General features: G+C 42.0%; 1 protein-coding gene across 2 annotated transcripts in view; it reads right to left on the bottom strand.

Annotated features, from left to right (window-relative positions):
• Positions 1–226: 226 nt before the first annotated feature.
• The window catches only part of LOC118302269 (plakophilin-3-like), a 35,759-nt gene continuing 9,014 nt past the window's right edge, over positions 227–26,971 (bottom strand). The window contains exons 2-13 of one of the 2 annotated variants that reach the window (XM_035628291.2): positions 24,968–25,056; positions 22,775–23,382; positions 22,367–22,490; positions 18,373–18,577; positions 18,106–18,265; positions 16,603–16,711; positions 12,959–13,123; positions 9,508–9,687; positions 9,243–9,396; positions 8,783–8,978; positions 8,269–8,356; positions 227–3,283 (exon numbers count right to left, since the gene is read on the bottom strand). In XM_035628291.2, the coding sequence (XP_035484184.1) occupies positions 3,242–3,283; positions 8,269–8,356; positions 8,783–8,978; positions 9,243–9,396; positions 9,508–9,687; positions 12,959–13,123; positions 16,603–16,711; positions 18,106–18,265; positions 18,373–18,577; positions 22,367–22,490; positions 22,775–23,382; positions 24,968–25,056 (2,120 nt within the window). In that variant the 3' untranslated portion in view covers positions 227–3,241. Of the gene's footprint in view, positions 3,284–8,268; positions 8,357–8,782; positions 8,979–9,242; positions 9,397–9,507; positions 9,691–12,958; positions 13,124–16,602; positions 16,712–18,105; positions 18,266–18,372; positions 18,578–22,366; positions 22,491–22,774; positions 23,383–24,967; positions 25,057–26,971 lie in introns of both variants that reach the window. The other variant, XM_035628290.2, reaches the window with a different exon arrangement.

The raw sequence follows: 26,971 nt of genomic DNA, 5'->3' as shown, positions 1-26,971 counted from the left end.
ACGCCAAGCATACTATAAACATGTCGGAACTTTCCTTCACAGCAGAGTACATTAATGAATGGGTTGGATTTTGAGCTGTTATTTGAGTGGCCCCAATGCTGATCCTGAGGATCAGCTCAGGTCATCGCTAATATCTGTTTATATAAAAACCCCAATGTCCGCAGAGGCACAACAACGCTGTAGTTAAACTGTCCAATAAAACATGTATTTATTATGTATTCAGCTGTACCTTCAGACAAACTGGCAGCAACAAATTTATTTCAAGCCTGAGACCAAATTTTATGTTACAAAAGGAATTACATGATACATTAAAATGCTACAGACAGTAAAGCCAGCAGTAAAGCACTGAAGGGCTTTTTGAGATAAGACTCTCATCGACCAGCCCCGTCCTCACGGGAGCTGGACTGCGAGCTGCTGAGACGACTGTCTCGACAAGCACATCTCCAAAAGCATTGGACCAAATTTCCAAAAGACTTTATTTGGAAAAAACGTACAACATATTCAAACTCTGATTGTTGAATGCTATATAGGCCTCTGTAGCAAAGAAAGTTAAAACCAGTAAACAAGCCGGCACAAGTGGATTACAAAAGATGCAATTTACGAGTGAAAGTAAAACACTGTTATAACAATTGAATACATCCAAAATAATAAGATTCTCTCTGATCTACTTTACTATCCATATCTTCTCAGTACAGCTTGACCTGCTTGATGCTACGGAAACTGAGGGGAAGAAAATGGATGTAGCAGTGTAATGAAACTCAATATTCAATATTTTGTTCATGGTGGTGGGTGATCTTAATATTGAAGCCCTCTCTTCTGTTTTTCCCACTGCAGATCCAGGACCGTCATTCTCCAGTCGGGCCGTGGCCCTTCCTTACTCCCTGCTAGTTGATAGTGGGGAGGCTTCTTTGTACCCTCCGTCAGATAAACTCCCGGTCGGAAGGATACAGTGCTCCCTCCCACAGAAATTCCTGCCTGTCCTCCCTACTGTTACTGTTCACCCATCACGCTCTGTCCTACGTGTGAAGTAAGGCTGAGGCGGTTTAGGGGATGGAACTGAATGCGCAGTCACCCACTGTGTAAGATGTTCCCCTTTTCCCCTAAACCAATCAAAGGCTCTTCAGTATGTGTACAACACAATGTGAATGTGTTAACGTTCACACAGTCCGATGTTCAGTGTGGATTCAGACTGTCTTCAGTAGTGTGTTTAGTCTGTTGCTAAACCAAACTCTCGTGTTCAGTTCAGTTTAAAACCAGCCTACAAATTATTAATGCTGTACATAAGGCTAATTTCTCAACAGCCTATTATTTCTGACAAATCAAATTATAATTGTTTCTGTTGTCTTTTAGTGTACAATTAACAGGAAAGTAACTGGAACTCACAGCTGAGCTGACAAGTGCTATCGGACACCAGACACCATGGTGATTCAGTAAAGTCATTTTCAAATTCATTCATAAAGATTTGTTCATACTGCACGTCATCTAAATACCCCTGGTTTGATTGAACAGCCATTAGTTCTGCATGAGTTTGATCATATACCCGTGGACAAAGGAACATTTTGACCTGGTCATTGTCAGAGTCAGGGCAGGACTGGGAATCGAATATCCTGGCTAATCTCCACACATTTACAACAGATGGCATACACTGTTACTGTTGGGTAAATATCCGTTCTGTTGACTGTTCATGCAGCTAACACACTGTTTAATAATACACAGAAAAATTAATTGCTTTAAAAAAATATATTTAAAAGTCAAAATTAAAGGGGCGATTTGTAGGAATTGACTGTGGAATTGTTCCTATTCCAAACAAACGGGGCAGCAAATTGACCCTTTCATAAAAACAAAGAAACACACTCTGTGATCTCTACTCCTCCTTCCCCTGTGCCATAGTCAGGCGGGCCATCGGGCATACTGGGACAAATCCCGGTTGGCCGCTCCATTTGTGAGCAAATGGACCGACAAAAGTTTTTACCAGCTCTTCCTGTCATTCAGGGTGAGCACGAGAGCCAATAAAATCCAAGTTAACCCTCAACCTCACGTTAATCCAAGGTTAGCTTGAATAAATCTAACCTCGGTGTAGGATAGTTGCTGGCACATCACCCAACCTGCATGGGTCGGGAATTCAATGAGTTGCTGAGAGAGGACGGCTGCTTCTTTATTCATGTCGGCCTGAGCTTAGACTGGGGCGTTACAGTGAGTCACTATTGCCTCTTGAGGTACAAAGTGGTATTGTGATCTGCAGGTAAGCATGCTAACTTCAGTAGGAGACCGTCATCCACCTGCGCCTGTTCCGCACAGGGCCACTAGAGGACAGTGGTGGACCTGGTAAGTCTGTCAAGTTTGTGTATTTCAATGGATATGTCTGATATTCTGTAAAAGGAAACGTCCTGATTCTCTGAAATGTCACCCTAACCCTAACTATAACCATCACCCTAACCCTAACTACAAGCTCATCAGCAATGCGTTGGTAAATCAAATAAAACCCCACAACGCTCTGAGGCAAAAGGAATTTGTAGCCCTGTCATCGGTAGAGACACTTATTTAGGAAACGGTTGATTTGGTCGCATGAGAGCACATGAAACACATGCGACATAGTTCGTCGTATGACTTGGAGGACTTGTTGTCAGTAGGTTTCTGAAGAAAATCTAACTCATGGCATTCAGTTGATAATCTTAGTTACTCATTGAACGTTTTAATCTTAAAAACTTACATATTGCCCATTAACCCGAATAAATCTCCCTGTATATAATTTCTGGTGAACTCCTGGGGTAATAGTTTTGCTCTGTCTTCTAAGCGCTGCCTGGACCTCTGAGCTCTGAGTCACATAAAAGAGTATATGGTTCTTCAGTTTCAGCATTTCAATATTTCCATACTTACACAAGGTGCGACGGGCCCTGGAAGTATGTCTATTTAAAACTGTAATATTAGCTAACAGCAACACCAGTCCAAAACAATAGGAATCAGTGTCAGTGTCAAAAACCCTTATCAGTCAAACCCTAATACAAACAGTCTATTTTGCGGTTGGTTTACTTTTTTGTGGCTAACATTACGTTTCTGTCATCAAAGCCTATCTGCTACAAGCTAAGCCAAGTTCACAACCATTTCAAAGACGGCAACCCAAAAGTCCATCTTTCCATTGTTCTTCTTTCCTGTGAGTCACAGCAAGATGAACTGCCCATTAAAGCTGTTCCTCTTCTTTTCCTCACTGCAACTTCCACAGGTCAATGTAACATGTGGCAGTCTAGATGGTGGCATCTGTGAAGTCCCGTCTGGCAAATCCTTTCTGAAAAACAACAACAAAAAATGAAATGATACAAATGAAACTGTGGATGGAATAGGATGGAACCAACTGATGCTTCCAAAGAAGGATGCAGTGGTTGGGCTAGACAGACCATTTGCTGCATGTTAAATGTACTTTTCACCTGCGTATTTGGGTCTTTTATCTTGCAGCTTGCTCAAACATCTATTGTCATTACGCTGGCTTCCAGTTTTTTTTATGTATTATCTATTTCGTTTATATTCAACTTCAGATACTGGGGGCGTTTTTTTTTGCGTGCGATTAATTTGCTCGTCAACATACTTTTTTCATTTTTCTCCCAAGCACTTTCACATAAAAAGGTGAATATGGGTTACCTGCACAAACATTTCCGGAATATTAATATAGCAATATTTTGAAACGGAAGTACGTCACGAAGCCTAGTGCATTTCGTCCATTATGTGGCGATTATGTAGCCAAGCTTTTGCCCATGTGTGCTCGAACAGTTTACCATATACAGTATGCGATTCTTGTTTGATGACTTATATCAGTGTCTTGGCCTTATCTTCACTGCCCCTTTGTGTTGAAGGCTTTGAGCATTGTTTCCCAGTGCTAAAAGTCCCACTTGCACTGCCATCTAATGTTGACTAAATGACCAAACAACCTCCCTCCGTCTTTCTTTTAAGATGAGGATGCATTGATTTGGTTCAGAGAGCTCTAACAAAAAAGGTGATTGTTAAAAACGGGATGGACTTGCCTTATGGGAACCAGGAATTGAAGAAGAATCCTTTATTTTTCAAGTATGTCTTTTTACAGACAAAGGAATTTGACCTCTGCATGTAACCCATCCAACAGCACACACACACGCACACACACACACACACACACACACACACACACACACACACAGCGGCTGCACCTGCAGTGCCACTGGAGCAGTTTGGGGGTTTAGGGGCCTTGCTCATGCACTGCCCCCACCCACACCATTTCCTACCGATCCAAGGAATCAAACCGGGAACCTTTTGGTTCCAAGTGTAGGCCTCAGCAGACCCCACCACAAATTTCTTGGCAGTCTGTCCACTGGTTTGTAGATGCTGTGGGCCCGTTTGTTTGTACTGTGACTTGTGAAGACAGCCCAGACTGTGAAGCAAGGTTTGTTTTGTCTGTATACAGGAGGAGCATAAAAGTGACTGCCAAGTCCACCTAACCAAAGTCTTCTTTTATTCATCCCAGAAGGCACAAGAGAGACAAACCCCAAATGTCTCAGCCAGATTCTCATTCCTGCTGAGTGGTCACTGAAAAAGTAAAACTCAAAAAAGCCCAAGCCAGACACTGACAGTGACAGACAGATTTAGAAATGCCACTGTGTTTGACAAAAACAACAGGGTGCAAATTTCATTAAATCTTATTGTTCTGTGGGAAAAAGTTCAGCAATGCCAGTGGCTTTACTTGTTTGTTAAAATAAATCATGATTTCTTTATGTGGCTTGGCTCCATTGCGGTATGGTATATACACATTAATTGTGTAAAAACAAATTGCACTAGATTTTACTCGATACTTAATATTGCTGTTAATACAGTGTGGTTATCACTGCTTTCTCTAAATCCTGCTGATGGTTGTCCAATGTGTATTTTAGAAGAAACTATAGTTATGATTGGGGGAAAAATAAAGAAAAAACATGGCATGGCAGATTGAGGGCCACCACAATGCAGATAAGAAAATTGGTAACATAATGTATTTGCAATCTACTACAGAGAAGATATTTCTATTTGCAGAGCCAAGTATCCATGGATAAGGCATGGATAGAAGAGCGGAGGGAGGGATGGGACCTATTGCAAGAAAGGAATGGAGGTCAAGTGGGATGAAAAACAGATGTGTGAAGGCATAAAACAGAAAACCATCTTGTAGAGATAAAGGAGATAAAGAGCACAATGTCAGCCAACACCCACACGTTGGCTCGCCATTTTCACTTCAGGCTCATGCGTTCATTCAAATGTGACAACATACACAGCTATTTTAGCGATGACATGTTATTTTTGGTGTGGTTTCTTAAATACATTTGTATATGCATATAAGTGTTTACTGTCCATAGCACAAACAGCGCACAATGAATCTGTGGGCGTTGACAATCAGTAACACTCACCCTTCAGTTTGAAATGTTTTGACATCCGTTTCCGACGTATTGTCATCTTTCTTATCACAAATGTGTATAACCACCTGCATTGTAGGTGCGTGTATAATTCAGAACTTTAAGTTTTTATATCAAACGCAATATGTTCACAAGGAATTAAAAGGGAGCATTAAACTACAGTGAATTACAAACTGCTGTTGCTCAGCGTACTCATATAAACAATAGTGCCAGAACAATCACACAGGACAGGTGAGGTGTATGGATGTGAGTGACTCTGACCCTGAGCGTACAAGCTGGCGTTTTTTTCCCATACTTGTGAACACAGGTATTCTGCTTACAGTAGTTAACAGTATACAAGTGTGGCAGGAAGTGTTTTCACAATACTTACTAACTAACTAATTATAACTTTGATATGACGAAAGCTCAAATATGTTGACGCAGATAATGAAACAAGCAAAAACCTAAAACATCAGGAAAAGTAATGAAATAATAGGTGACATGGAGGAGAGAGACCCTACTCTCATTTTAAATCTCATTTGACTAAATAGAGAACCTGAAAATGCAATCATCAGGAGAACGTTAAAATCACACTTGTGGGCATTATTTAATTATGTTACCCAACACATTCACTAAATTGTCTCTCTTTGTCAAGTTAGACGCGTTGACTCCGGTGAGTGAATCGCTGCGACTGGGCCACGGACCAGCAGGAAAACAGATAAATAACTGAATGGAGACTTGAGCCAAACATTGAGTCAGAAACAACATCAACCGTGCAGGAAAACAGGACCCCTTGCCTGGGCATAATGGGGGAAGGTAATGTCTTGGAACCCTGTCTTATAGCACCAGGGACCAAACGATTCAAAGGAGACTTTTGAAATGTGGTTTCAACTGAAGTTTAGCCAGAACCACTCAGTAAGTGGACTGTCAGGTCAGTTGAGGACAGTGACAGTGTTGGAGGGATCCGTAAAAGCAATTCATGAGGTTTTGGCTGCCCTCACTCAGAACTCTCTCTCTGGTTCCTGTCCTCCAACTCCTCTTTAGACTACTCAAGAATGGGGTCCTTCTCTTCTCGATCGCTGGAGTGAGGAGCCAGACACACTGAGAGAAATAACAACCCTCGCTGTTTTTTGTTACTTTTTATACTTAGCTTTAGTGCAAGTCCTGTGGCTAATCCACTCTCAGCAAGAGATAAAATACTTCATGTCATGTGCATCTGCAGGTTGAGCTGCGGCAGGAGCCCTACCTCCAAATCCAAACTGACGTTTAAATTTGTAATGCTACGTTTAAATGGAAAAGTTAAAGTCAATCTGTTGCTTGTAAGCTTTAATTATTATATACTATTGGTGGCAAGGTTACTATGTATCCTTTTTTTAAACTGTGCTAATCAATACTTTTATATTAACTAAATGAGAAGTAAGGAGAGTAAATGTAATTCTCGTGCAATATTCTGTTTTTATGTTTTATCGGCCATACGGTTTAATTGGTCTTGTTGGTTTTGGAATTTGGCCTTGAATTAAAAATGTATTTTTGATTCAATTCAATTCGCTTTTATATGTATAGCGCCATACCCCAACATACATTGTCTCAAGACACTTTACATAGTGAGGTCAATATTACAATATTACAGGGATAATCCAACAAATCCCTTTCAAAACTCCCTTTTAACAGGAAGAAATCTCTGACAGAACCGGACTCAGCTGTGGGCGGTCATCTGTCTCGACCGGTTGGGGTGAGGAGAGAAATGGGGAAGAGAGGAGAGGTGGTCCTCCATATATTTCAACATATGGATGATTGAAAGGATGCTGCTGAGTGTGTCTGGAGACGAGTGCTCTGTAATGCAGTGATGCTGAACCCGAGGAAAGTTTCCCCAAGTGGACAAAGAATATATCTAACCACATCGGACTTAATTTGTCAGGTGGACACAAACACAATTTCTACCCTGGACAGCAGACCAATCAGTGAGCTCATGTTTATTCACATTAGTTTCCCCCCCCCCTGCCGTTCATACCGACTTCCATCCATCATGAAAAGAGTTGGGCCAAATGATCACAACCTTTCATCTAAGATGGGGTGGGTTTGATATAATGACTGAGAGAGGAACACCGCTGAAACATCTTTGTTAACAATCAAGATGGCTGCTACTGATGTGAAATGGTCTGTTGAAACTTGCTATCACAATAGTTTTAAAGGAACTGGACGGTGTGTTTTCTCTAAGAGAAGGACAAGCAGCTGCAGGTTAAGTGCTTCCAGACATGTTTCTGTTGCTCTGCACTACGTCACACGTTTGTAGCTCTGATTGGTTGTGGGTCTGTCCCATTTGTGTCCAGAGGCCTTTTGGTCAGTGACCAATGATGACCCCCACTGGAAAAGGAAAGTTAACCGAGAGCTTCCAGACCAGTCTGCAAACGCAAATTGGTTTGACAAAGCCAGCCTGACATGATTCTGAATAAATGTTAATGTTGCTCTTTGTCTGCTGAATAATTGTGGCAATTTTTTTTCTAAAACAGTTGTCTAATAACTGCAAAAGCCAATAGAGCTGTTTGTCAGTGTTTGTGTTTTCAGTTTAACCCCTGCCTCCCAGAATTCCCAAGTATGATGCACATTGAAAAAGGGCAAGATGGATGACAAAGAAAAGAGTGACAGTAAAGCAAGTCTCGTAGGAGTGGGGACTAATTTCAAGACCTCACCTTGAGCTCTGGAAAAATTATGGAAAACATTTTTGCGATTACCTGACATATTATAGACTTAACAATCAACAAACTATATATATATATAAAAATAAAAAAAGAATCAACTCATTAATCAACAATTAAATTCAATTTGTTGTGGCCCCTTTTTCCTCTTTTGTTCAAATGCTTGCTGTTGCAGCTGTGGAGCTCACCAGTTTGTAGTCTTTGTGCAGCTTGTTGTACTGGAACATGTTGTAGAGGACCGTTGAGGCCGCTCTGGCAGCTTTTACACTCCCAGAGCTGAACAAAAACACAGTGAGACAGTGAGAAACAAAAGCAGAACTAACAAGGAGAAAAATACCAGAGCATAAGCAGAGGGGAGAAACTCGCTGATAGGCACTTTATAATTCCGAGAAAATTGGCAAAAGTTTATTTTTGTCAGGCCAGGGTGGAGCAACAGCACCAGAATATATCAGTCATAAACAGGAAACGGTGAGATCACTGAGAGGTCACAGCTTTGGGGGGGTAAGTAAAAGATTGCAAAACCTACACCATTTTGAAAAACTACAAAAAGCATGAAGAAACGGTTATTTCAATGAAACTGTTACAGAACATTATTGGCGAGTTGATAACTTCTACTTACCCTGCTTTCTGAAGCAGCAGCTCTGTTTTCTCACTGTACATAATTGACATTTCTTTTTATATTAAAGAGGAAGTCAGTCCCACCTGTTGTCGTGGAATGTCTTAATGCCCACCAGTTTTGGTAGGCCGTTGAAATACGAGATGTCACGTGCTGCCACCGAACTGCAAGTGACCAGGTGATTGAGGGCTCCACACATGTTGGCCACCACCTCGCTGGACGGCGATGTCTGAAGGCCATCACAGGGCAGCTTGGACACAAGAACATTCACCATGTTCTTAGCTGCAAGGACATAGAACAGAGGGTGGTTGTCCTACAGGCCTGTTTTGAAGAAATGCTCTTTGAAAGGACTACCTGTCTGTGAGCTTGTTCTTATCGTTGAAGGGACACGCCACCAAATGTTACGCTTTTAGGTTAGGCTGGTAAACTGCCCTGTCAAAATGTTTCATTAGAGGGAAATTAGCATTATCAGATATCCGCGCCCGACCCAGTTTGTAGTCCAAAGAAGACGGGAAACACCTTCGGTGGTTTTAGTTTGAGTCTTACCCATGTGGTCTTTGTTGGTGGAGTGTCTGGACAGATTTCTCAGCAGGCCAGTCAAAGGTCTCAGCTCCATGTCACTGTCGGTGTCCAACAGATCCAGCAGGATGGGCAGCATCCTCTCCTGCTCCGTCACCACCCCACTCATCACCGATGACCACTGGCGGGGGGGGGGGGGCACAGATCACATCACATCAGCCTGAACTGAGACTCATTTTGGAATATGAGCATATAAGGATAGTTAATATTTCTGTGATGGTTGAGAGCCTACCCAGGCCTCTCCCGAAGTGATATTTTGCAGGGCCCCTATGGCAGCCTCACGGCTGGTGGAGCTGATGTGCCTGTTTTGGAGAACAGCCTTGTACAGTGCCACCACCTTAGGGTGCCACAGCCACTCAGCCCCTTTAGGTTGCCGAGACACCTCAGACAGTACGGTCAGATTTAGGTTACGCTGCTGTGGACAAGGAGAAAGAGAAAGAAATTGTTAATTTGTTGTACCGTCACATTCAGGACATTCAGTTGTTTCCACACAAGAGTTTATTAATGTTTTGCTTCAATCGGTTTCCTGATGTAAGTTTTTCTCTTGTTTTTCACATAATGCTATTGGAAAAGTGTGCCGATTCTTTTTATAGCTTCAGAAGGTCTCAAGATAAGTTGTAGAAAAAATTTATAACACACTAACATCAGGATGGACACACCCAGCCTGCAGGTGCAAGCAGAACAGGACACAAACAACACTATGGAGTTATATAAGTCATTACTGCCCGTTTCCGCAGGGAAACTGTAAACTCTGAAGTCAAATCTGTCCAACCAAGTTTTTAATCTACAATTTAAGTTTGCCCGGTGCTGACGCTACAGGTCATATTATATCTGAGGAGGACTATCATCCCCATAGTGAATTTCAAATGCAGTACAAATTCAAATGGAGTACAAAAAAATAAATAAATAAATAAACAGTATTATACTTGTGGTGTGTAAAAGCTAGTCCTGGTAATATAAGTATAAGCCTGTTACTTCTAACATGTTTGACTGCTTAGCTATGAGCAAACCAAACACACATTGATAAGTCTTTCTTTACATTTTCCTCCAACAAACAGTATCACTGTTTTTATTGCTCTGTGCACATTGAGGCAGTGCGGGCCCTGCGGTGCCTGGTAACCACTGCTGTTCAGGGGGAGGGGTTTCAGTGCACACTCGATTAGGCCATTGGTTTCCAGGACATTTTGTCATGGACCGTAGGTAGGTCAAGGGTAAAATTCCAACTAGAACCCTTCGGTATCCTTTGGAGACCCCGCTTTTCCACACAAGCTTCTACAGTATTCTAGCCAGGATTTGTCAAGATGCATATATCTTTCTCTAACTTAAGTGTTAAACAGATGAACAGACAAAGGGAGAGACCACTTTCCTCAGGCGGCACTAAAGAAGGAAATAAATCCTCACTGTCCCCTTGATATAACCTGGCTAATGATCTCCTCTCAGCAATGGTGTATCATATACAAAAGGGCAAAGGGAAGACTGAGAACATACATGTAACATTGGGCCTGATGTTTACTCTCCATTAGCCTCCACTGCTTGATGAAATGTGTAATTTGATCTGCAGCTTCTGTGCATTGTACTAAAAAACTCCCTGTGGACCTGAGGCAACTTCTAGGGTTTCTATAGGCCACTTATAATCTGGCTGATGTTGAGAGGAGTCTGCTGTACGTTGATGGCTTGACGCAAGGCTTAACTTTTCAATCCCAGCTTCCCCCATTTGCATGCTGATGTGTCCTCGGGCAAGACAAGTGTCTTCTTCCGGCAGAATGTGACAGAAAAAGCGCAATAAATAGCGGCGCTGTATGAATGTGGGTGAAAGTGACTTGAGTGGTCATTAAAACTAGAAAAGGGCTTTATAAATAAAGTCCATTTAGCTTTGTCTTATAATGCTGGTGCATCTGATAGACAGGACTTGTAAGATGCATGGGTAATATGATTTATACAAGACAGGTGCTTATATATACCTGGATACATACAGCCTCTATACAATAAAGACAGGTCCCCAGTGGCAAAATGACTTGCCCCCCTGACATGTTAACAATTAACATATTGTAGAACTGATATTGTAGAACAGGAAACAAAATGGATTGATAGTTTTGATGTTGTCTCTATAGCCCCAAACAGAATTGATTAGGTATACTGTCATAAGTAGAAAACAGTAAGGTGATCATACAGATAGCTGAATTGACTAACTTTACTTGATATACTCTCAGTAAGTTCTATGGACCTTCATTAAGATGTGTAAGTTGATTTTGTATTGCTGGGGCTTCTCATGAATGGTTATCAGGGTAAAAACTGACAAGAGCCCAAAGAACGGTAATAGTGACTGAATGAAGCCAACAATAATTTACAAATGTTTTACCAACTAAACTGTAATGAAAGATTCATAATTAAGAACCAACAACTACAATGCAAGTCAGTACACTATTCATGAGAGAGGTTCTTTAAAAAAAATAATTTATATGACCATTTATTATTTTGGATGAACAATTCAATCCTCCTGGGCATGGATGACAGATACCAAGTCTTGTGGAAAAATATTTCTTTGTTCTTTACAGATGATTCTTTTCAGCTGCTCTTTGCTGGAGGGGTTTGTTGCTCTACCTTCTGCCTTGAAAACACTCCAGAGGTTTCTATTGGATTCATAGTCAGGGACATACTTGGTCAGATCAGTTTTCACTTGACCCTTTTTTTTAATCTTTCCGTCTTCTTTTCATCAGTGCATTTGTGATTATTGTCATGTTGTTAAAATCCCTCTTCTGACAAGCTTTTTGAGACTCGTTTTTTTGTGTTCAAACATTTATTCATAGTAACATCTATTAATATCATCTCCCCTACACACTCATGTAGCCCCATATCAGTAAACTCCATGTTTCAAAGTTTTCACTTTGCAGTCAATGTGTTGTCCTGACCTGGTCCACCCCAAACATACTAGACTCGTGTGATCCAAACAGATTTTTTTTAGTTTAATTTGACCAAAGAATGGGCTGCCAGGATAAATCAGGCTTCTTTACTTGATCTTTGGCAAAGTTTAGTTTATTCTGCATTTTTTTACGTATTGTGAGAAATGGTTTACTTCATGGATGCCGCCCACAGTCTTTGAAACAATCTAAGCAGCCACTGTAACACCCGTTCCCACAGGTAATCGTTGTGCCAGGTCAGAAGCACAAGCACGTGCTCATTTCTAGTCCTTCTAATCACTCCTGCAGATCTGTTTTAGCTTCTGATTAGGAGCCCCATTAATCTCCATCTTTATGAAGTCTCAAAATTGATCCTTACAAGGTGTAACCATGTTGCATTAGACACAACGCAAGGTTGTTCTAGAACCTCGTCATTCAGTTAGGTCTTTTTTTCGCGCCCTTGATTTCAATGTAGTTTAATATACATCTATTGTGTTACAATTTTTTATCTTTTAATATTTCAGTGATATTCAGATCTGTCTTTCGTTCTTGTCTGCATCAATTACATTTTTGTATTTGATAGATCTTTCCTTCTTGTCTAGAAGGAAAGATCTAGATGTAGTGTGTAGTGTGAGGGGTGTCACACCCCTCACACTACACACTATCGTTTGACCCCATATAAGGATATCTGAATAATCTGGACTTGCTTTTTTTTCTGGATATACAGTGATGGGGCTATTGCAGTCATTTGTAACAGGTGTATGATGAGTGTGATGAATCTTTTACCTCAGTATTTTTTTTGTTATACATAGTAAAGCAGCCCATGGTGTCAGTGTCCCTGGAGCCAGAAGCTCTCGTTGGGCCCTCCAGGCGCAGTCGGACTGAGGGGGGAAGCTCTGTGTACAGCTGGTAGGAAAGATTCCTCATCACACACAATGAATTCTCCAAACCCTAAACAAAAAGAGGGAGAGAGAGAGATAGAGAGAGAGAGAGGGACGAGTCAAATGTGGGTTAACTAATAGCTCATACTTATACATACTCTGATCATATGTCCGCAGCAAACCATATGTTGGCCATTGTAATTTTCACCAGTGAAGAAGTGGCCCCAAAATTTGGTGGAGAAAAGGTAGGAATAACGAGTAGCAATATGTTTCGTTATATGGATATGAAATGAAACATCAGAATCCTAGATTTTGGTCATATGGCACAGCTCTAGGCCTTGTTAAGGGGCAGTAAGCGATTTTGGAGAGATTGTTTCTATTCAATTCAATTTTATTTGTACTGCGCCAAATCAAAACATACATTGTGTCAAGGCACTTTACATAGTAAGGTCAATATTAAAATTTTACAGGGAAAACCCAACAGATCCCACAATGAGCAAAGCACTTGTCGACTGTGGATGAGAAAAACCTCCCTTTTAACAGGAGGAAATCTCTCTCTCTTTGTTGCTGTTGTGATTTCACTACTGCCAACTGGGAGTCCGACGCACTAACCACTAGGCCCAAACCGCAGAGTTGCAACGCCACCCGCTAGCACGTCTGTTAATGTGTCGACGAGTGATGTTTACAGACTGCACTCGCACCGCGCAGTGTGCTGCGGTCCGCGCCGTTTTTTGGTTTTTGATTTACAGAGCCAGGGCTGAGTCGAAAAAACCCAGATCTTTTTTCGGCGCACACACAAAAGCAACAGCAAGAGGACCATGAGGAAATATTCGGGTAAATGACTTTTTACAAAATGCGTATTGCTTTAGAATCGCCCCTTTAATTGCCTTAAATTGCCAAAGGTGCATTTGTAAATAATTTAAATACCTTGATTGAATAACCACCAAGATTATGACAAAACTTGAACAAATGAGAGCGAAATTTCAACTAGTTTACAGTTCACATGATAGTGATATAGCTGATTTTAAAGTTCTTCTTTTCTCACTCAGTTGAACATTTTAAATTTAGATTGAAACCCCCCCCCCCCCCTCTCATCATATTATAGCCCACCAAAGCATATCACAATTTGTGCCTCCTTTTGGTGGCTTGGACCTGGGCCCTGTGTTTGCATGTCCTGGTGCCGGGTGGCTGGTGGGTGCGGGTTAGGAGCTGGAGGCACAGAGGTCGCCCTTCAGCACTGATGTTTGTATTTTGATTGTTTTATTTTATACTCTGACTGAACAAACTTGTAAACTTATAGTTTTTATGTTTTATTTTATAGTTTTATTATAACTGTTTCTAATGTTGTTAAAGTGTCTTTGTTGTGCTGTTTGTTATTTTATGGGCTCCTTAAATTGTAAAGTGTATTGAAACCATGTCTAATGGTAATTTTAGACTTTAAATACAATTTTGATTGATTGATTGATACTGAGGTGTAGATTTTGCTCAGTTTAGCTAAGAATTGATAGAGGAACTGAAGGAAAAGCATTTGAGGTCCTGCTAGCAAAACATTTAAGGAAATGTCTTAATGCATGTATGTGAAGAGCTACCATGTGTTTTCAGTCTTACAACCGAGTAAATCCCTCCCACGTGTCTGTTCAGTCAGGAGCAGGACGGACTCATGTTGATGTTTAACAGACGCAGCACGTTCATCTGCCAGTTGGTTAAAGGGTTAACCGACTGCAGAGTCGTTTGGTTGACAGTGCTTCTGACCCAGGTCACGTCACACCCAGATCACACTGGGTCAAGAAGAGTGTTCGTTGTCTCGTGTATTAAAACATAGGAGTGTACGTATTCATCTGCCGTATGTCACACGTCATGCAGGTCCCTGTAACTTGTAATGAGCCACTGAGTATGAAGCAATGAGGGATAAAGTCCTGACTGGGGTCACAAGCAAACATTACTTAGTGATTCATCCACAAGTGTAGCTGCCAACTGAGGTGACACAACCGAATCATGCAACCTATACCGTCACTTCAGAAGATAGTCATTCCTTTGCTTTTTGCCCACTTTGTGTTAATGTATTGTTGACCATCATCTAGGCACAAAGTGGTGTCGAGCAGCATGCAAGTGTCTTTGCTACTTTGACACGGACTCTCTTATGCTGTTTAAATAGCAGAAATGCACTCTGATTGGCTTATTGCATGTCATGACCAAAACACACCCACGATTAATCAAGACACTGGGTACAACCCGTTTGAACCATGCGCCAAGTGCATCTGAACACACCCTAAATAAACCGACAGAGAAACAACCTCTGAGCTGCCACCTACACACTAAAAATGGCAAGTTCTCATGAAGATATGGATCATGCAGTCAAACAATCAACAACATGGTGGCGTGTTTTTTTGTTTGTGAGGATTTGGCCTTTTTTAATGAGGCTCACCACAGTCTTAGCTCACATACACCCTGGAGCAGTGACCTCTCGGTATTTGGCTGCATTCATCCTTCCTTCTTCCTCCATTCTGACCAGTCTCCCTGTCTCGTCTGTCTCATCAGACCAGATAATCCCTTTCCTCTTGCTCTCGGGGTCCTTTAATGCTGCTTTACAAACTCCAGCAGGTTGTGATACTCTTTACTCAGAGGTGCTTCTGTCTACTATCACGAAGACCTGATGGACTGTCGGATTCTTGGTACCCAACTTCTTCCATTTCACAATCACTTGGGCCCCTGTGCTCCTGGGAAAACTCCAACGTCATGACAGAGGACTGTAGAGAGTTCATTTGACTTCATGGTTTTTTCCTGACATGTTGATTTGTGGGCCCCTTAAATACACTGGTGTTTGCCTTTCCAAACTTTTGATGAATGAATTGAAATTTCCACGGTGGACTCCGATCAAGCTGTAGACACATGTCAAAGATATTTAAAGCAAACAAGTCTGGAGACCCACAGCAAAGAGATTGAGAACACTAATCCCTCAAAGGATAAGCTGTCTCAGGCTCTCTTTTTTTCTAAAATTTCTTTATTGAGATAATTGATATTATCTATACCCCTTATCCTTTGAGGGTCACTGGAGCCAATCCCAGCCATCCAAGACAAACAGCCAACCAACTAACCTAAGCTGCATGTGTTTGGACTGCGGGAGGAAGTACCAAGAGAAAACCCCCACGCACAGAGGGGGGAGAAGCCTATCAGACAAGCCTATCTGGCTTTGAGGTCAGAACCCTGAACATTCTTGCTGCGAGGCGACATTGCTAACCACTCTACCACCGTGCCGCCACAAAAAAAAGATTTTTTTCAGCAAACAATTTGAAAAACCTTTTTTTTTCATCAATTTAAATAATATGTACAACAAAGTAAATTGTACAAAAGGCTAATATGTCAGGGAACTTTCTGAAACGTTAAACTACTTTGAAGGATCAGACGGAGGATATTGTTTGTTATTACATGATCTAAAATCATGTTCCAACCCCGCAATGAATTGATCATACTAAGTTGTCGAACATAATGATTTTAAAATCATGGTTATGTGAAATGTCACAGGTGATTAACAGTGCAGGTCAGAGTTACCTTGTCTTCAGCTATGTCCTCTTGTTGAATGTAGGACACCAGAGATTCCACCAGGCCTCGCATATCTCTCATCTTCTGTCTCGTCCTTTCATTTACTGAGCTCAAGTTCCTGTGCGCACACACACACACACACGCACACGCACGCACACACACACACACACACACACACACACACACACACACACACACACACACACACACACACACACACGAGATGGAGACCTTTATATCCAGATTAGGCAATCAGAATGAATACAGTAAAGAAGTCTCTCAAAAATGCATCGTTGATCTCCCTTGAATCCCTTCAGGACCTTTTGGAGGTTTCTGCACTTTAATGGACTTCTATCTCTGGTAAGAAACTCAAACATACATTGCAAGGTGTGACCTGAATGTGATTTCAGTTCCCCAAGAAAACAAAGAATGGGCTACTTGCACAACAATTTCTGAGTTGTACTTAGTGCCGCTCAACTGTTTCCGGTCCGGTTCAACCATGGCGCTGTTTCGTTAGCTGAAGGGTAACGCAGTGTCTGCTGCAGACCTTCGTGTGAGAGGTGACAGAGACATGATCCCGACGTATGTTTACCAGCCGTCGTCTTCTCAGGTCCGGATGGGTTGAAAACCCATGAAAACTTTGTACGCCATTAAATTTCGATGACGCCTCTGAGCACTTCTTCATCTGTTTTGAAAATGTCCCGCTTTTGACATTTTCCTGCGTACACCCGTGACAAAACTCTGAATGAAGTAGTGAGTAAACACAGTAACGGTAAACACACGAGTAGAATTATTTTGAAAGGGTAGTACGTCACGAAGCCTAGTGAATGTAGTCCATTAGGTTTCAATGATCATGACCAACTTTGAAGTCGAGATAACACAGCAACAGTTTACATAAGTTTAATGCTGCATGTGCATGAAAGCTGCATTATGTAGAGTCAGTGTAGGAGAGATTTGACTCATGTGTTTTGATGGATAAAGATCTGGTTCATGACGGTGATTGGCTTCTAAAAGAAACAAAGTTCTGCCCCTGTTCTTAACTCTGGTTCTGGCGTCTGTCTGGCATCTCTACAGCAATAGCAGAAATGGTATTTGTGTCTACTGTACCTTATTAATCAAAAAGTACCTGTGTGAGTATCCTCGAACTATCCAGAGCACTTCAGTGTGTGGTTATTTTTAGAAGTATATCTTCAAATGCAAATCTACAGAGAGAAAAATGACCTAGCACCTGTTTCCTAGTGTATATAGGACACATCACCTGGCAACAAAGACCAGAGAAAACAGTTCTGTACCCTGCATTCAATAGTAGGTTTCGCAGCGGTTTCTATATCTGGCACTAGCATCAGGTTAAAGTTTTACTTTGTCCAATAGCAATAACTTTTTAGCCTCAGCTGTACTTAATGTTTAGTGCTAGATTGGCAACTGTTGTGACCAATTGAATCTTTTGGATAGATTGGCATGAAAACCACACATTAATTAAAAAGGTTTGAGCAGTGTCTTGAATGGAGTCACCTGAGGCAGCCGGTGGTGTTGTAGAAGATGTCTCTCTCAGAGGAGCAGAGTGGAAGGCTGCTGCACAGAGGGATCAGAACTTTTTCTGTCAGCTCAGATAAAGCCTCTTTGGACAGCTTTTCTTTAAGGTTGTCTCTGGAGGACATATTCCATAGGACACCTGCCGGATTATATGATTGAATTACAGATTAGTAAATGCCAATGCACGGACACAAACTCATGAACGGGGCTAGTCAAACCTGTCTGAAACCAGAAGAGTATTACTACCTGTGACGATCTTTCGGAGCTCCTCGTCTTGCTCGCTCAGGATGCTGACGAGACGCGCCAGGCCACCGGCGTCTATGAGCGCCACCTTGTTGTCAGAGTTCTCGTAGATGAGGTTGCGCGTGGCACCAGTGGCATAACGCTGCACTTCCTGGTTGTCGCTGGCGAAGAGCTGAACCAGAGCTGGAATGCCGTATAGCACACGCACCTTAAAGACAGAAGATCAGGAACAACACACACACATTTTCTGTGAATAACATATACATATCCACACATCCTTGTGCTGTGACATCATGGTTGTGCTGCTTGAAAAAATCCTACCAGACACACACATATAAATGTGTCTTTTTTTCACAAACGCACCTAACATGCGTGTTAACAAGCGCGTACGACTGAATTTTCTGATTATTGGTCTGTAAATGTAAGTTCAAGTGCACTTTTTTCTTTCCAAGCATTCAAAGCAGTCACCAGTTGAAGCTCACTGCAGTACTGTGCAATATTTTAAGGCGCTATAGAGGTTTAGATTTTTTTTCCATCATGCAACAGCTGTTTGATCTGATAAAATCCATTCTGCAGCATGACAACAAACCCCATCATACAGCCAGAGTCATAAAGAGCTATCTTCACTGATGGGAGGAACGAGTCCTGCAAAAGATGGTCTGGAGCTTATTTGCTTCTGGCTTGACCCGATGGTCAAGACATCTCTCCTGTAAAAAACTGCAGGTGTAGGTAGGAGAATTAGTGCTCCAGCACACCAGATATTGATTTGAATCAGTTTTATTTTCATGTCACCCGCACTTATAAGAAAGTGGCATAATTTTTGAAAGCATCATCACTCCTATATTCCTAAAATCTTAGGTGCAGTTGTGTATCAGGTAATATAAGGCGAATGACACATTAAACCAGTACAGGCCTTGGTGAAAATCAGAGAATGAGAAACGCATTATCATATAATCCTCCCCTTCACCAAACATGGTGTCTCAAATAGACTTCTGCTTAACTGGTAACACTTAAACAGATGCATGGGAAACCCCAATGCATACAATCCTAATCTGTGACCATACACCTGTATCAATCACTATAAACATTTAATCCCCATTCAAACCTCCTTTAAATGGAGTTTCGACATATGACTTTAAGAGCCTGATCTGGTTGCTGTCATACAGAGAGTCTCAGCATACTTCCATCATTCCAGAGATATCGCCATGGTAGACGGACAAAGTAGGGGTAATAATATTATATTTGTCAAACTACAGAAATCAGAAACTATAAAAACAAGACGATACGCAAACGACATTTCAACAACAACAACGATACATTTTTTCAAGAAAATACTTTGTAAATCAGTCTCAGTGCAAACAAGAAATAACAATCTTAGCCATAAAGCAGAAATCATCCAAACTCCACAGGAAAACACCTTCAGATCTACACTAGATGGACCTGACACAGATGCATTTCTAAACAACCTGAAATTACTTCTTTTTTTTTAATTGTTTAAAAAAGAGGCTACTTGTGGTGCACCCTGGATTATCCAATATCACACACTTGTAATAAAAAACGAATCCCCCTCAAACTAGAACAACTGTTACACCACTGGATGCATTCGACACAGTCAACACAAAACGCCTGGGGAGTCGTTCATCCTCTGGATACAGAAAGAAAGAAAGAAAGAAGTCTCCATATTTGGCATCACCTCAGAGTTTCACACTTCACAGGGAAAACAGACAAGTATGCCCACTGTCTCCCTCTCTATTTGATATTTTGACTGAACTGATCACTAGAGCCATCCCACAACCCTCTAAAGGACTTCAGGCAAAAAACCTCATGACCTGTATTACAACGTCTTACTGTAGCTAGGATTCCCTCTTCCTCGCTCAAACATTCTTATAAATATCCAATTCCATAATAAACATAATAAATAAATCAACTGTCTTTCCGCTCTCTGACCATGTGTGAGATTCTTCACTCATTTCCCCTCAGACACACTAATTCTTGAAAGAGCAAATGATTATCTCACTAGTGGGACAAATGTTAACCATTGAAATACATTTTTTAGAGAAACAAAACCCAAGGTTGATTGGAAGCACCTTCTTCATTGATGCCTGGTAAAACAACTGCAATACCTGATAAAAACCATAAGAAGGGTGATGCGGCGTGTGTATGCTGTTTATACCCCAATCAGGCGATGCTAACTTTTTTATTATATTGTATAATACCATTTTATAATGACAGGGATGCAGAGATACCTGGAAAAATGTACATTTTTGAACTATGCCTCATATCTCCTGACTTCTTTGTGACTTCTTCATGATGTCACTTGACACTAATCATATAATGTCATAAGATTGGAAATAAGTTTCTTATCAACGTACGCTTGATGTTGACCTTGACCTTTAACCAATCAGCTCCAAACGTTAATCTTTTGTAGGTACCCTTCCGAGTAATATTCCCATAAAAGTTTGGTGAAAATCTGTCCCTGCATTGTTGAGTTCATTTTTACACACGCACGCACGCACGCACACACACACACACATAAACAAACACAGGTAGGGGTATTATAACAATGACCTGCTTTCAAGATAATTCAATGAGTTGATCAGACTGACCACAATATCCCCCTGATGAAAGTGGGTCAAGCCTGTTGTAGTAAGTATCACATACACATTCACAACTTTTCAGTTCAGCCTAAAATAAAAAAGTAGACTCTACTTTTTTTCATGAGCAGAAAATATGTCACCTCTCTTATAACAATCAATTCATATCCTTTGCAGACATGATCCAGACATATGGAGAAGGGGATCACCAATTCAGCCACTTAAATCCATGATCAAATCCTAAATGAATATAACTGGCAATGCACTCAAGTTTTTATAAGCTAATTGATCACAATCTTCAATTTACAATTTTTATAATTCATTTCCCAAATTTTCAAACTTTTCAAACTTTCCACTATACACAACAGTAACTCTTTGGTTTCGGTGGGCCCCTGTCTGGTGTCATGGGGCCCTCACCTCCTATGCTGGTCTGTACAACCAGACGGGGATTGCCCTATAGTCCCAGTGGGTGTGTGGGTGATTCAAGCTCAGAAGAAGCACAGAACCTGCAATGTGACCTCCTCTGGAAGGAAAAATCAAAAACTAGTAGTAAAAGAGAGGGAGGTGGCCACTGCTGACCCTCCCTGTCGGTTTCCCTCTGGAGCTTCCTGTGTTGCTAGAGGCCCGGGTGGGGGGCCTTGTGTCTCATACTCTGGGGCCTCCAGCACAACTGTAGTAAGCCTGCAATTTGTTAGGTTCGCTCACACTGAAGGTGCAAAACGCAGTCACCATCACTCTGTGTATTTCGTATTGTGTGATTCTTGCTCTTCACTATCCAAAGCAAACCATTCGTGGCACAGGTGTCCCTCTTGGGGATGTGCTACACATATTGCAGCGAGATACCGGCAGTGCCACTGTTTGGTGAGTTGTTAAGTACTTCGTGTTTTGGATAATAGTTCATAAACCGTGAAATGCGGGGTTTTGGCACTAACACTTCCCCGAACCAATGGTCAGTTACGAATTCTGTCATTCTATTTCTCAGGATTTGTATCATCTATTAACTCTCAACACTCCTTAAGTATTTAGATTCGTTCAAATTTGTATAAACATGTTCTAACTCATTTAATTCATTCTGTTTTCGTTTTTTTTTTCTTCCCAACACATTCCATATTTCTCTCCCCTTACACTGAAAATATCTGCTCACACAGAATAGAAACAACACAAATCAATGCCCTGAAATAAACACATGCACAGACATACATAACTAGGCTTTGCAACATTTCTGAAACACAACCCTAATCAAACAGATCTGTCTCCTCCCCACGGGATGCCACTGTAACTGCTTCATCTCACACTGTCTGTATGTTTGTCTGTCTTGTCTGTTTCAATTTCCTTTCACCCCCAAAAAAAGGGACATGTGGATAATCACACAATCAAAACCCAACCATGTAAAAGCATGTTACCTGGTGTTTTGCATCGTTGCTATGGTAACATTGGTGTTGTATGTATGCAGCTCCCAGAACTTGCAGGGCAGTGTCCGATTCAGACAGATATCTGATCGCTGTGGCCATGTCCAGACCCTGCATCCTACACACACACAGGCACACGCACGAACACGCACGTACACACACACACACACACACACACATGCACGCACACAAAAGAATGAACAGAAAGGTTATAACTTTCTGTGACACGTTAAGTTGCACAATAACAATGATGTCACGTTCCTTTAACCTGTCACTTCTTATACAGCAACATACACTAATAGGTAAAAATCATATATCTGGCTGCAAATAGCTGATCCAAACCACTGGTGGCCCAGATATGTTAGTTAATTTAGCAAATAAAAAAAAAAAAATAATTCTCACTCTGCCAGTGGGTCATTGCTGTGTATTGATGCTCCTTCCATGACATCCACTCCTTTCCCAACGCTCCTCACACTGCGGACTGAGGAAGTCCGTTTGAGGGGGACTTGGTACTGCGCTGTCCCCATGACATTGTTGGTCCTGGACACATGCTGCTGCCACTGTGTTCCCCAGCCATCCCCTGCCATGGGGACCCCCCTGCCAGTGCCCAACCAGCCCTCCTTCTCAAAGGCACAGCCCTGCTGCTGGTAGTGCTGCTGTCGGTTGGTGATGCGGCTGATGGTGCGGTGGGACGGGCCTTTGTAGGTGGACTGATACGGCGGCTCCTCCTGAAAGTAGCCTCTCTCCTGGGCCAGTATCCCGCTGAGGCTGCGCCTTAGGGTGCCTGGGGGAGGCACGGTGACTGGGAAAGAGGCAACCTCTGGGGGAACCACCACAGTGAGCGGCATGTCAGCCTGGCACAGTGACCTTGAGCGCCTGCTTCTCGTGTGTGCCTGCATGGGCTGGAGGTTGCCCTGTACCGTGCTGGTTCCTCTATGGCTCACCTTGGAGCTCGTTTCCACAGCAGAGCGAGAGGAGAAACCGGAGGAGTGAAGGGGTACCGTGGGAACCTGCAGGGTGGCCGGTGTGGGCAAAAAGAAAAAGTACGCAAGACACGTACTACAGTTAAAGGAGCAAACCCTTTCGTCTGAATTTTGATATGAAGAAACATTTTCAACCTTTCCAGTGCAGCAAAATGTGTCATACAGAAGCTATATCTGTATGAAAACTATCACTTAATCTTCTTTACTAAACAATTTAACAAGAGACATTGCTTCAGATAAGTGAAACTCTTCTGGACTGCATGAGATGGCATAAGAGTTTCCAAATTCTGCATACTAGCTTCTCTCCTTTATTGAAGCCCCTTTACTGTAAGCAGCAGGAAGCTCACTGCAGCCTTTGTATTGTTAGACTGGCCAGTTAAAAGCTGCAGTCCAATGTCCTGTTTATATTTTTCTTCTTTCTCCACATTGTTCTGAATTTGTTAGGCAGTGTGGGGCCACTGTTTCCCTTCTTACTGACTCAGAGGCACTTAGACAAGAAAGGAAATAATATATGTGCACAGTAGTGTGTGTGCTTGCGCGTGTCCGTGTGTTTTAGACTTGGCCAACCACATCCCTGAAGTGGATGGTAGGCTTAACACTTAGAGTGGCTTCAGATTGCCTCCTATATTAAATTCATTCTACATTTGGAAACGTTTAGATAATGTATTAGATATAATGAATCCCCAAAGAATCTTGCATAGCATTCAATTCAGATTAATAGGCTCTGAAACAGCCGTTCGATTTTCATAACTGGCAATAAATTCAGATACACTATAATTTAACAGTTAACTATATCACTATAATATGAAAAATCCAATAAATTAAGCAGGGGGGACTTTGAGTTATGACCTTAGTATTTCTAAAACCCAGCTAGTTCTGAACCAGTGTTGTACAATGGTAATAGCCATTGCCAAAACTATAAAAATAAGAGAAGAATAAAAACCAGGATAATATTTTAACAACCAAAAATGTAATTGATTACTTATAATGCCCATCCGGACTGCAGTTCATCACAGCTTAACTTGCTTGTGCACTGTACATAGACTGCACATAAAGATGGACGCCCAAATATCCTGGATCAAGGTGTTGCCATATTGTGCTTCTATGTCATTTGGAGTCTGTACAGTCGTGATCATGGAGTGGAGCCGAGGTATCAAGGTCACATTGATACACACGCTTGACCAATCGTGAGTCAGTCTCAGCTGTCAATCATGACGTTTCACCCCATTTTTATGGCCTCAAATAGCCAATGTAAACCAAACTTGTCAGAAACACAAACACTTGAAGATACATCAGTGTGATGAGAACTACTTAAAATGACAGACACCATCTTGGGGATGAATTTTTTTGCTGTGCACTTGTATGGGGTCTATGGTGCTGTATCTTCAGACTGCGAGATTAAGCTCCATAAATAAGACCATCAGTCAAACTCACAGCTTCCTGGCTGAGAGACTACAGCGAGTCCTCACAGAGCCCTGTTGAAACACTCAGCACACACAGTGTAAAATATCAAAACAGACCACCAATCTCTGTAGTGTTGTGTCGCATAATTGAGAGTGACAATATACATGTGTGCAGTCAGTGTAACGCCATACTGGCAGATGGTACTCACGGCCATGATGCGGCTAGGTGTGTGTATCAAGGACCTGGAACTGAAACCATGGCTGTGGCTGTAGCTCTTTGCCTCAGGAAAGCTGTAATCTAGACAAGGAGGAGAAAGATTAAAATTTAGTATATTGTGATCATTACAGTATTCAAATAAGCCAATTATAGATTTATTGTTCAATCAGAGGTCAGTCATATTATGTAGAATCCTGCACTGTTCAAGTTTTTACTGTGGACATGTTCATCACCCTCATGCCCCAAGAAGATTCTGATCTCACCCCACAGCCATTTGACATCGCGGATGAAACCTTCCCACGTGACAGCCATCAGCACTCATGTAGTACTCTGGGCTTTTACGGGCTACATGTATCACACAGTCTGACCACTGCACACCGGGGGAAACATGCTTGAATTCCAACACAATTGACTGAGCTCCCTCTGTGCAGATCCCCACAGGCCAGAGCAGCGTGTGCCTGCTCAGGACCCTCTTTAACACTGTGGTGGCATCAGCCATCTTGTACGGCGCGGTCTGCTGGAGCAGCAGCCTATCAGCTGCAATAATTCACTGGAACAAAGTGCAATATTGATTTCATCTTATCTTTTTTAGATCAGCCTCTTTCAAGTAAGTGACGTGAACAAATAGTTGTTGATTTTGATGTACTGTATATCATCCAAAACACTTTTTGTGTTACTGTCGGGGCTTCATCTGTAGAACCAAACGTTTGTGTTGTGTCTTGTCATCAGGCTGCTCCTCTATATGGATGCCATGAATGCACGTTGTGATAGTATTGTCCAGATGGCGTGTTTCACACAACGACAGAGCGCTGCTTTAACTAGTGGAAAGTGTTTGTGTCTGTCTGTAGTTATTATGTTAGTTTGCCCTGAATCTATTACATTTATGTAAACTTACCTATCGTCTGAGACAAACCACCACCCCTCCCCCTCTCTACCAGTGATACCCGCAGACAGTGAATCACAGCAGCAGCAGATGGAGGAGGACAGACGACGGATACTGACGCATGTCTGTGTTATTGTCAGTGTTGGGTGTAAGGCATTACAAAGTAATGTATTACTGTAATCAGATTACATTTTTCGTCATTACTTTTTCAAGCTTCAGGTGTCACATTACAGTGACTAATTACAAGTATCTCAATACCTGCAGTATGGGGAAAGAAAAACAAATGAACCTTTTCATGTGTCAGACGCAACACTCTTCTGACCTCCAGTGATGTGACTGTGACTTTGGCTCAAGACAAAAAGGGCAGAGCGGTCCAGGACGTCTTGTAAGGGGCAGAGATGAGCACATTACTTGGAATTTGTTGCGCGAAGGACAGACACAAACAACTGCTGTGAGCATATCACAAATCAGAATTTTATTTTTTTGCGTGCTGCCGTTGCTGTAGTCTCGGGTCTCGTAACACATTTTTCTGTGAAGTGCTGTTGGGGCTCTCCGTCTATGCATCCACAATGGTGACATCCTGCTGGAAGAATGGACCTTGAATGGGTGTGTTTAGTGTTGAATCTAAACACGCCCTGTCAGGCCACTAGCCTTTAGCAGAGAGGATGTGTAAAGAGTCATCAGTTAGATGTATTGTAGTACAGATTCACTTCACCACACAGGGACATGATGTACACCCACATGAAGAAATATGGATGAAGGACTTTTATGTAGACTGCACGCTGTAACCACATGGTGGCTATGGCTCAGCAGTAAGAGTCGGTCGTCCACTTCAACTAAGGTCGGCGGGCGGTGGTCCAATCCCAACTTCCCCTAGACTGCATCCCGATGTGTCCTTGGGCATGACACTTACTGTAGCCCTAAATTGCCTCTGACGACTAGAAAAGCACTATATAAATACAGTCCATTTACCATTTACATGTACGAACGCTCTCAGACTGGAGAGCGTGTAATATAGAGTGAATCATTATGCAAGTGAGCTGCTATGAATTGGACACCGAGAGGAAGGGGGTTGCGTGGTGGGGTGGGGGGGGAGCCCACCCAGTCCAGCAG

Source organism: Scophthalmus maximus, chromosome 4, assembly GCF_022379125.1.
Source record: "Scophthalmus maximus strain ysfricsl-2021 chromosome 4, ASM2237912v1, whole genome shotgun sequence".
NCBI classification, from domain to species: domain Eukaryota; kingdom Metazoa; phylum Chordata; class Actinopteri; order Pleuronectiformes; family Scophthalmidae; genus Scophthalmus; species Scophthalmus maximus.
The sequence above is the reverse complement of the archived record's forward strand: the minus strand, read 5'-3'. Positions and strand labels throughout refer to the sequence as shown.